The sequence below is a fragment of the Phaeodactylum tricornutum genome, chromosome 12 (genome assembly GCF_000150955.2).
Source record: "Phaeodactylum tricornutum CCAP 1055/1 chromosome 12, whole genome shotgun sequence".
NCBI lineage: Eukaryota > Bacillariophyta > Bacillariophyceae > Surirellales > Neidiaceae > Phaeodactylum > Phaeodactylum tricornutum.
Window position 1 is genome coordinate 473,116 of NC_011680.1, and position 11,307 is coordinate 484,422.

General features: G+C 47.7%; 4 protein-coding genes across 4 annotated transcripts; 2 read left to right on the forward strand and 2 right to left on the reverse strand.

Moving 5' to 3' along the window:
- Positions 1-151: 151 nt before the first annotated feature.
- Positions 152-1,396, reverse strand: PHATRDRAFT_13710 (predicted protein; the record flags this gene model as incomplete). The annotated part of the gene is made up of 3 exons (XM_002181349.1): positions 152-330; positions 412-929; positions 1,044-1,396. Coding segments are annotated over 3 exons (1,050 nt in total), but the record flags the coding sequence as incomplete, so codon positions are not given.
- Positions 1,397-3,010: 1,614 nt separating this feature from the next.
- Positions 3,011-5,273, forward strand: PHATRDRAFT_37237 (predicted protein; the record flags this gene model as incomplete). The annotated part of the gene is made up of 3 exons (XM_002181177.1): positions 3,011-3,577; positions 3,689-5,053; positions 5,154-5,273. The coding sequence occupies 3 exons, from the start codon at positions 3,011-3,013 to the stop codon at positions 5,271-5,273; spliced, it is 2,052 nt and encodes a 683-aa protein (XP_002181213.1).
- A 234-nt stretch (positions 5,274-5,507) lies between these two features.
- PHATRDRAFT_47112 (predicted protein) lies at positions 5,508-7,480 on the reverse strand (the record flags this gene model as incomplete). Its single annotated transcript, XM_002181350.1, has 4 exons — positions 6,380-7,480; positions 5,901-6,280; positions 5,672-5,824; positions 5,508-5,537 (listed from the first exon to the last, which is right to left on the reverse strand). The coding sequence occupies exons 1-4, from the start codon at positions 7,437-7,439 to the stop codon at positions 5,508-5,510; spliced, it is 1,623 nt and encodes a 540-aa protein (XP_002181386.1). The 5' UTR covers positions 7,440-7,480.
- A 308-nt stretch (positions 7,481-7,788) lies between these two features.
- Positions 7,789-11,174, forward strand: PHATRDRAFT_47113 (predicted protein; the record flags this gene model as incomplete). The annotated part of the gene is made up of 3 exons (XM_002181178.1): positions 7,789-9,123; positions 9,199-10,845; positions 11,028-11,174. The coding sequence occupies 3 exons, from the start codon at positions 7,789-7,791 to the stop codon at positions 11,172-11,174; spliced, it is 3,129 nt and encodes a 1,042-aa protein (XP_002181214.1).
- Positions 11,175-11,307: the final 133 nt, after the last annotated feature.

Below are 11,307 nucleotides of genomic sequence, written 5' to 3' on the forward strand. Positions count from 1 at the left end.
CGCTTCGTCTATGACCTTTTTTCGACCGGCGCCTTCGCAGGTACTCTGACAGCTCCAGATTGTCTTCAGTTTCGTTCTCGACAAACTGTCGAATCGCTCTTCGTAGCCCCGGATGACAAATGTAGTGTACTGAATGCACAAGGACGGGGTCAAACCCTCGTGCCCATTTATAGTCGCCACCGCCTGCGCCTGGTTCCATGCGGGTCAAGCCATTTTTGATGCAGAAATCAATCGCTGACCAATAACACACTTCGAAGTGCAAGTTTTTGATTAAGTGCTCGGTAAGACATCCCCAGTAACGTCCGTAGAATATTCCATCCATTACGATATCTGTATATCAGCCGACAAAAATGGTTAGGACGAAGCCGAAATTAGTTGAAACTCCATTGTTTCCTATAATGGTTCACTCACTGATGGTCCCGGCAAAAACATCTTCAGCTTTGAGCTCGGCTCCAGTCGAATTATGACGAGCGCAAATGAAACAGAGATGCTTGCAAAAGTCAGATCTCACTAGCAGTTCAAAAAATTCCAAAGTCAAGTATTGTCGACCCCAAAAGGACATCTTTTGAATAGTTGCCAAGTAGATATCAAACATACGGGCGACTAGACCGGGGTGTCTGCGAATCTCTTCGCCGCTAACAGTGTCGATACGAATACCTTGATCCTCTCTAACTGAGCTCCGTTCACGCTGAATAGCTATTCGTCGCTTACTCTTGAAAGCTCTCAGATAGTCATCAAATGAGTCATATGGCATGTTACTATTGTTCGGATTTCGATTGCACCAGTGATATTGTAGAGAAGTTCTCCTAATATAGTCGTCTTTGACACCTTTCAGAGACTCTAAAAGGGACTGCATTGATCGAGGTAGAGACTTCAGTTTGGTATCTACCTGGTCCAACCCTCCCGCCAAGGCCGTTGCTTCTTCGTCTCTGAGAAAATTTATATGTACACTGCTAAGCTTGTTGGTGATTGCCAACTGACGCAAAAATTCACCCACGGCCCCTCGAAACGATGACAAGTCCGAATTGCAGTATGTTGCGGACACCGATGGCATCCACAAAATTCGGTCGCCTGTGGCTGGTGTAAATGGAATACCAGACAAAAGCTTGGGATAATAATCAATCCGATTTCGATATGCTGCTTCCGCCCAGGACTGGTCAAAGACAAACTCTCCCAGTGAATGCTCTTTGATGTACAACGGAACGTAGCCGACAAGTTGCTTACCAATTCTAATGGAGACATGTTGGGGTACCCATCCAGTAGAACGTGAAGCACAATTCGATTCTTCCAGGCATCTTATCCAAGAATGTTTGAGGAACGGCGAAGAAGAATGACAAGCATCCCATGTGTCTTCTGAAATACTCGAGATTGACGAATGTAACTCAAAATGCAGAGGTGTGATAAATGACGAGTTGGAATGATGGACCAATAGTGAAGGAGATATTTCGTCAGGTTTTTTCTGCGATTCACCTTGGTCCAAGTGCAATCTTATTCTTTGTCGTGATGGTGTATATCTTTGCACCAACAAGCAGTGGCCTTGATACAGCGAAATAAACCTCGCCGATCGAACTTTAAAGAAATCTGTCACAGAAGCCACTGGGCTTCTTTTCCGCAGCCGGGACACCCGAAAGTCGAATGCGTTTGTTAGACGCCAAAACAGCAGGACGCTATGAACTAAATTTAATTTTGAAGTCCTCGGCATGATGGTGAGATCATAGGCGGAATACAGACGAGTATTCTGAAGTCAGCAGCGTCGCCCAAGATCTCTGTCATCGTAGCAAACTCTCCTGGTCTTGTTCAACGGACACATACGGTCAAAAAGAAAGAGGAAATTCCCTATCCGGGCGACGCCTAGCCCGCAATTCCCCTATCCGGGCCAAATCTGATTTTTTTAAGTAATATTTTTTGATCGCGAAGTACCTCTTAAGTAACAAAACCATTTAGCATTTTTCAATTATATTTGTCCTCGATCGTGTAGAGTATATTCCTCATGCATTGGCATCAGTAGGTGTCGGTGGTAAAAATCAATGCTTCCCATCCATTTGTTGCCTTTGAAGCAGTTTGCTTGGAACACTTGCTACCAACTCCTACGTGGTACAATTGCACAAAGTTGCATGAGGGGGTGTTGCGATTGCATGGACGCCAAGCCTGGAACACTGCCGGTTGCAAACAACACCGTCCTCCACCAGCGCTACTTTCGAATGACGCCACGCACTACCCGGGCAATCCTTTTGAAGCCGTCCACGCCAGCCGCCACGGATACACACTGCCGCCTTGGCCGTTGTGGTCGGAGCCGCCGCACACGCCCTTTTCAATGCCGTCAAGTGCGCCGGGATTGGCGCCGATCCTGTACAGTGGAGACAACAATGGGCCGTTGAGGTGGTCAAAATTGCCAACGGCGTCGTGCATCCCAGAGATTACGCCCTCATCCAACCCAAGAAGCGTCACGATCATAGACAAATATAAAGGAAAAAATGTTAAATGGTTGTGTTACTTAAGAATTACTTCGCGCTCAAAAAATATTACTTATAAAAACTCGGATTTGGCCCGGATAGGGGAATTGCGGGCTACGCGTCGCCCGGATAGGGAATTCCCTCAAAAAGAATTCCGGAACAGAGTTGTTCGATTCACCTGTGTCAAAACGGAGTCACAAGGACAGACGTATACAACCATGGATGACAATTAGATAGCGAGTTCACCGTGTCGTGTATGTTAACTGTGTGCGTTGAAACAGTCTTTTTCCACGAAAACTTGTATTTCACATAGGAAAATATATTTATTGCGTCTCGCAAGAATCGCTGAAATCCGGATTTTCGAACAAATTGCTCTTACAGTGAGAATTGAACTAAATTTTCTGCAGGATGAGCATGTAACTGACTGTGAAAATGACTGAGCCAGCCTGTCGGGGGCCAGTCCGGGATCAAGCACTCCTGTTGCACAGAAGCCATCACCATTGACTACAAGAAAGACCTAACATCTCTAGCAAAAGGACACAAAACCAGAAGTAAAAATGAATTTCTGTGGACTTGAAAATGAACAGCAGGAGAACGACGTGTGTTCCTTGTGGAATGGGCCTCGTATAAAATTCGAAGACGATAATGTGGACGGCAATTTCCGTGAGCTTTCCTTGGGCGAAGTTGATCAGCGAAGGGCACTCGACAGAATAGAGCACTCAATCACGCATGTCGGTAGTGACGAGGCCTATTTTTCTCCACTAGACACCTGCACTATAAAACCCACACGCACTACACTGGCAGAGAACAGCTTTAATTTGAAAAGTACCTGTCTGATGCCCGGTCGAAAGAGGGAAGATAGAGAACCTAGAATCCTGGAGCATTCACCAACGTCGAGCCACAATGAAACCAGAACCGCCACTGGAGGCGCTCTGCAGGCTTCATCTCCAATGGCGAATTGGTCTCCAAGCTACATCGTACCTACAAGCAACTCAAGCCCGATTCCGTTGTACCTCATTTCGGATGATGAATGGAGCTCTACGCACAAGCCTGGACAAGCTACTCTTAAAAATACCTCGCTAGATCCACCGCTTGGACAGTCTTTTGCTCAAGGGAGTATAAAGGTACGCCTGGAAGATGGTTATGATTTGACTTTACACACTAGGTCGGTCGGTGCGGAAAGTGTCCATCTTTATCTGACCTCAGACCACAGTCATCTTTACGTACACCGGAAGGGAGAATGGGAGAAAGGCGAGATCAATGCATGGACTACAATTGCGCTGAAAGACATTCTGCGGTTGGAACTCGGAGGGCCCAAACAGAATAGAGCTCATACCTACGAAAGCAGTTTCACAATCATTGTAGACCAAGAAAGCTCCATCAACTACTTCGACTTTGAGGCCGCATCTCCGGTACAGCGCGAGTACCTCTTATCGTCGTTGATGGTTGTGCTAGAACAAGAGTGTACTTCTTTGCAGACACGGAAGAACAGTGACGACGTTGAATGCATTCCAAATGCTGGAACAATGGATCAGCCTATTCTATGCAGTCCGTCCTTGGAACAAAATACCGTCCCGTCCAGGCCGTCGCCGCAAAATTTGGAATCTAAAGTGTCATCTCGAGAATGCTTATACCTGGACGAGCATGATGCTGGATCTGTTTCCAAGATATTCATTGACAGTGGAGAACGACAGTTGCCGAAGGATGCAGATAAATTTCCCTTTCAAAACCAGGAGAGTTCAGGACCAATGGTCGGTATGACTCAGGAAGAGAAAATCGATTTGTGCATTGGCTTCGTTCCGAGTGCGAGTAGTGTATACCTTGCGGATGCGTGGTGTACGGATGATGTATGTACACTGGCGATGAAGGACATCGCAGACAGCTGCGCCGGTATTTTCGAAAAAAAGCAAATCCGAAACGGTTCAGCCTCGTTTGACGGATGCGTGAGTCCCGTTGACGCCGAACAAATGGCCATGGTTGAAGATTATGTCACGGGGGCAATGGAAGCCCCTAGCGCAGTATATTCATATCTAACTGCTGATGGTCGGGTTTGGCAGACTGATAAACCGATGGTTCTGCAGACTGCCTCGCATGTATGCACTCATCCAGTCTTAAAGAACAGGGCAAGCCAAGCAAATGCCCAAGTTCATCGTCTCCAAAGATTGCGTAGCGAAATGACATTTGCTGATCCTTTGCGCCAATCAGAGGAACGAACGCGGTGCATTCGGACGACGCAGTCCTGTGCTGATATTCCTGGTTTAAAAGTCTCATACCCAAAGATCAAAGCTGATAATGATGGACCCAGTCTTTTTCATACATCTGATCTTCTTAAATCCGTGATGAACAATACGATGATGAGCCGCACCAATGACGGTCAGAAAATCGAAAATGATGTTCTCTACTACGATTCTGATCCCGAAGACATTCGTTTTCAAAGTACCTGCAGAAACCCGCGAAAAGCATCCGCAAAACCTGAAGCCGCTGAAAAAAACATTAACGCTGCAAGGCGTCCACTCGCATTGAGCGGTGTCGGGTTTGAGCAGATGGGATCAGGGAAGCAAATTAGCAGACATTTGGACGAGGACGTCATCGTTGATCTAGTGCGAGCAATGAACAACGAGCGGCTACCTCTGTTGTGGCATCCCATACAGACAAAGGAGCTATCAAATCGGTCGCCTATCAATGTAAAGGTCTGGATAGAGTCAGGTGTCTATTTGGTGGATGGAACTTTTTTGCTGCCAAAACTCACTTGGTCGGAGTCCGCAAAGGCCATCCGTTGTCATGCCTCGGTTGGAGAGCTCCAAAAGCTCGACTTGCTAGATATTTGCCGCATCCGTGCGACTCTGAAAATAGATCGTAAACTGCATCCGTTCGCCGACCGACGCAAATGTTTTTTGATTGAAACTCAAACGAAATCGTACTTGTTCGAAGCACAAAGTACGGAAGAGAGAGAGCGGATCGTCAGCGGGTTAAAACTCGTCGTCGCCAGGCTTGCTTCCCTTCTTATGGTGCGCGATTTCAGAGCTGCTGAAGAATTTTTCGGCCAAATTTCTACTAAGGTTCCAGGACAGTCCCCTTCATGGGCTACAAAGTAGAAAGGGCACGCGGATAAATAGACAACACGTGTACAAATCAGTTCAGGATCACTCTTTGCATCCGGAAAGTTAACGTTTATCAATAAATCTAATTTGTTTGGTTACTCCCATACCTAGGTTCACAGTGCTGGTTTCCGCTCTCGAGTTCCGCAATGTGGCGTGATGTATACGCTCGTACAGGCTCTCTTTCGAGAGTCCCACCATAGATGTGGAGGCAATCAATATATTTCGCTCGATGTCAGAAATTCGAGTGGCACCAGTGTCAGATTTACTCATCTGTAAGAAAAGAGGGACAAGATCCGTTAAAAAAATCAAAGTATCTGTGTTTGCCGATGATCTTGTCTAGACTTACGAGAAGTATAAGGGCATCTCCTTCATAGAGTCTGTTATTGCTTAAAGGAATCTGAAGTTTTCCCAATGAAAAATGCATCACTGAATTCCGCTCTCCAAGAGCAGTGTGAACGGCTCGGCCAAGCGCGCAGGAATCGATAGTTGTTTCATCGACATACACACGTGCTTTCCACAGCTCGGCACTCGGTCCCAGCGCCGTACATAAGCTACGGTCGATGTCAAAATAGCTTCCTTTTGTAGACAGGCGTGTTAAAAATTCTTCCGCTTCCTTAACCAAAATCACATGACCAGGACTTGCTCCAACCAATCCAGTCCAAAGGCAGTGTTCCATATCGTCTTCTCGCGCAGCAAAAAAGGACACGCCTGAAACCAAGAGAACCTCTAGATTGACTTCCAAGAGTAAATCCACTTGGAAAAATTAATTTCGATTTTTGAGAACAAGCACAGGGGCATTCAAAAGTAGCCACCACCAAGGCTTACCATTTGCAAACACGCCCCCTTCCCTCAAAAGAATCAGAACTCGCGCGCAATTAATCTGCATTGACAACGACTGGATAGAATCATACACCTCTATGATACGCAACGGGTAGCTCTTTTGAATATACCGACGTGCGGTATCTGGCGTGTAAAATCGAAAGGAAAAGTCGGTACTCCGCCATCCGTTTTGAATCCGGACGAGCTCCGGATACTTCAAACTGTCCAGTGGCTCGTGCCACATCATATGAACTATACGTGGAATCGTTGATGTCACTGGACGTTGCATGAGGATAGAAAAGGGTGGATTGCGAACCAAAGAAGGCTGGCAGAGTGTATCTTCAAGGCACTCTGGGCACAATTGACGACATTGAGTCAGCGACCCATATTGGGCTGCGTTTAAGCATCTCTGACAAAGCCAACGTGGTTGACAGTTCTGTTTCGCCAAAACGTCAATAACAGAATCCGAGGAAGCATTAGAAGATGATTCGTAATCTCCACCTTCAAAAAAGTTCACCACCGAATGCGCATGGCGTGGATTGTCGTGGTTGCGTACTTCTGAAGCGTCCCAATCGATATTCTCTCCTGCTGCTCTCGACAGCAGCTCTTCTAAAAAAAGACTGTAACCGGGGATCTCTTTGCGACTGGATCGCAATACAACATGTGGATAGTCTACTTTTGCAATCGGCGTAGCTGCTTTCGATGAGAATAAGAGCCGCAAGCCAGCGTCAGCCCAAGCACCGAAGAGTCCGCCTCTGATGTCAAATGGGCCGCCCCAAAGATAATCCCGCGATAACACATGCAGCAGAATCAGCAACAGCATGATGGTGCCACCCTTGCGTGCGCAATTCCTCCTTGGGAGAGTATGAATGATTTTGGACCAGAAACATCTTGACCATCGATATTTTGTAAACGTTTGTTTCTTGTTGGGATCTTCCAATTTGTCGCGTTTTCGTTCCATACTGAGCTGCGACGACCTTCTTCTCCTCACCGATTCCATCATGGGTCGCTTTTCGATTTGAGAAGCAAGTCGCCTACTGCTAAAGGAGCTAGAATGGCTCAGCATGGCCCATCTTGCTATCTTCCACTAATCACATCGAAGCAAAACGAGCTATCTGTAAAGCGCAAGATGAGACGGTATCTGTAGCTGATATCATGATGAAAAAATAGGTAAGGCTAACCGAGTAGTGATTCCCAATGCCGGTACCCGTATAACGTAATTTCCACAAAACTTGGTATTGGAAGTGGGCGGTCGTTCTTTCTAACCACAAAAGATCTCCAGGTTCCGCTTTTTTTTCGTTTGATCGTGACTCGAACCAGAAAGGCGATTCCGGCCGACACAAACGGTAAAAAACCGAAAGTGGCGACGGACCATGATGGCCCAGATTTCCCATTAGCGTCAAAAAGTTCCTTCCATGATTGTAGTGTTCGTTGTAGACACTTCACCGTCTATGGGTCGCCCCGCAATGGGTGATTCGGGGCTGTCGCGGCTGGATCTAGCCAAGCAAGCCGTTGAAGATCTTTGTCGTCAGCTTCGCAAGCGACAAATAGAGCATCACCGCGTGTTGCAAGAACAGTCACAAGCGGTTCAGCGATCGTTGATCAACCTGGGGTTGGATTGCACGACCCCACATTCATTTTTGCTTCTATCAACATCTCGCCAGCATCCGGATACGGCTACTTGTGCGGCAGGGGGTCGTTTGTTGGTGGGCTTCAGCGAGGGAGCCCCCGAACGACTTTCGGCTACGGAATCTTCATCATCGATAAGCGCTGATATACCTCCCTTGATGCAGCTACAAACACATATGGAGACTTTTCAGCGTGAGCTTAAAGGTTTGCAAGCCGCAAAGTGGGATCCTTCACATAGCCCCTTTCCGGATGGTGCGGGTGGGGCTTCCGGGTTGAACTCTGCACTTTCTTCCGGGCTGCAACTATTGTCGCGTTACCGGTTGCAGAATCGTCAGACAGAGAATTTCGGTATGGGCCGTCTCCCTTCTACATCACTTGTGATGCCTAATGGCGCACCAGCCACAGCAGCACTCCAACCAGCGTGTTTGGTTTTAGTTACGGATGGAGCTTGCCTACGGCAGCCGCCGAAATTAGGGGGCGGTTCATTGCAACTTCAGTACGGATCGCAGCCATTACGAGAATTTTACACCGAGCCCTTTCGATGGGATCAACGAATCTTTTGCTTAGGCGTTGGAAGTCGCCCAGGCATCACAGGTTCGCAGTATTTACACCCTCAGCTGCGGGCTCTTTGCGAAGTCACAGGAGGAGCACACTGGATGGTTCGAACGTCCACCGCTTTGCATGCAGTGACTGAGTCTATTTTACGACGGATTAGTCCACCCTTACCGCGAGAGCTTCCCTTACCGGATCCTCTTTCTTCACAAGAAACAAACACCCACGCAACGCAAGCTGCATCGGTCCTCGGAGCTTTACCTGGTGCGTCGTATGTGAACGGGGGTCCGGTTTGCTGCTTTCAGGGTATTGAATCCGATGAGCTCGGTCGTCCTTCGCCTAAACTACGAGCTATGTTGATGTATGTGTCGACAATGGCAACGATTGGGGCAGAAGCTGAGGCACCAATTCTCAGTCCGCCTCTATGGTGCATTCCTGAATCTTTTTTTCCAAGCAAGAAGCTCGACTCACTGCCACCCCGGCCTGCACAGCCTTTGCTCTATTTTAGCAAGTACCCTTCCAACCTTGGGCTCAAAAGTTTTGAACCGTTGCACGTCATCAAAATGCTTGTAAGTGCTCGGCTGTGGTCTGACGATGAAAAATACGCAGTCCAACTTCCTTATATTGCTCGTAATTTGCTGTAGAATCGATTGGACCAGACACTTGCTGCAAATCGTAAAGCAATGGCGCAGACCGTAAAAAGTCTTCATCGAGATGTTTATATTTGCGAGTGGCTTGGGCAAGAAGGAGGGAAACCGGTGCAAGTCAACATCAGCTCTCGGCAAGAGTTTTTTCCTGTATTTGTTGCTGGGGGCAAGCCCTTGTCAGAAGACGGAGAAAGTTACTTAAATATTGGTATTCTACATGTACCAACTACGAACTCGGCTGTAACTGAGTCGGCCAAGCCAACTCGACTGGTAACATTGACTTTGCTACCGCCAGACCCACATATTCTCTTGCCATTGCTGATCCGAGCTGTCGACGTTGAAAACCGATTTCTTAGCAAGATGCAGAGCAAGGTGAATGACGCGGTGAGTGTAAGAGCACCAATCAGCAAAACGCTTGTTCCTATGGACGAACAATGGAGAAGCGAGTTTAAGGGTTATATGTTTCGGGTGCCACCATACTATCAACATGCCCTTCGGCGTTGTTTGCGAACCATTTTGCCGTCCAGTGTGCATTCCCTGCTAAATGCAGATTCCGTTGAGTCTATTACCTTGCAGTGCTTTTCTACTGTTTGTCTTCAAAAAATCCGAAATGGGGAGCAAATTGCGAGAGACTATAACGAACGATTGGAGAGGCAGGAAGAGAATCTAAGGAAGCGAGGAGGCATTCAGCTTGATTTCGGCCATCGTAACGAACGACTGGTCATTCCGAGGTATGGAAACTATGATTCTCGCACAAGCATCGAGAGTTATCTATCCGCCCTCCGAAATATGCCAGCCCCGTGGAAAGTCAAGACCGGCGGACTGAATGTACACGGATCCAAGTCAGAAAAGCTGACTTGCGTACTGTCGCAAGAGATAGTTGTTGGTAAAGACGAGCCTCAAAAAACGGCAATCGATGCCCTTGGTGGTCTCCCGGTTACTTGTTTAATGGCGTATTACGAATCGAGACGAAAATGGCTTTTCGGAGGAACTGGGTTGTCGACGAGGGGAGTGCATGTGGAAGGAGTAAACAATGGTGGAAGCAATTCGCAGAGATGCCATTCCATTCCTTCTAAAGAAGAGCCCTTCCTACTTGCATTAGCCGGTGTTGGTGTCTCAATGCTCAACCAGACAACAACAACCAAGATGGGAGACTACCGAGAGCGACTTCTTTTTTCTAAACCGCCGGTGGTGGGGTACGGCTCGAACGACTTTGCAGGTGTCGCGGCAACCACTGCTACAGACGGTTCTCCAATGTGGTCGGTTGATAATGATGCAATGCCCATGCCTTTCTTTGACGAGAAAACTGGTGAATTTATTGATTCTGTGCAAGCTCGTATGCGCACACGTCTCATGGTGAACTTCGGAAATCCCTATAAAGAAAAAAGGGCAGATTCCCTTATTCCCGAAAAATATCAATCTCAATCTCCTTCCATTAAGCAGCGCATCGAGGGGGGACCTAATGGTAGAATCCCTCGTGTTGCGCCAGGCTCGGCTCCGCCAGAATCCTTTAATTCGGTTGAGGAGGGTGAGGCAGTGTTCGTTCTCAAGTCGCCGTCGCGACAATCACTGAAACGTGAGCAGCCTGGTGAGCCAAAGTCAGGGTCAGTTGTAAAACGATCACGATCTGAATTTGGAAACACGGTGAAATCGGTTGCTGTCCGGACAAAAGCTTCTAGAAAAATGACACCTATGCCTCCCGACTTATCATTCTCCAAAAAGCCGGCTGGAGGGAAGTATCCTCCTCCGCCGCCTTCGAGTCCACTGTGTCATCTTCCGACACCACCTCCACCAAATGCAAATACATCGGTGTATGAGCTACTTAGAGGCAAAGGGGCCGTGCATCCGCCCCCGCCCCCGCCCAACTCGGACATAAGGCCAATGGGGAAGCAGTCAACTGGAGCCTTATCGGTACGCGTTTCCATTGGAGTCCCTCCCAAACCTCCAAGTGTGAAATCAACGCCAATTACTGACCCTACAAAAACTCCCTCGGATGTTACTGATTTGCAAGCGAAAGCAACAGTGGCAACGACTGTAGACTTAGCAAACTTACAGCGACCAGATGAGAAGCCCAAAGTACAACTACCATCTGGATGGATGTGTGTA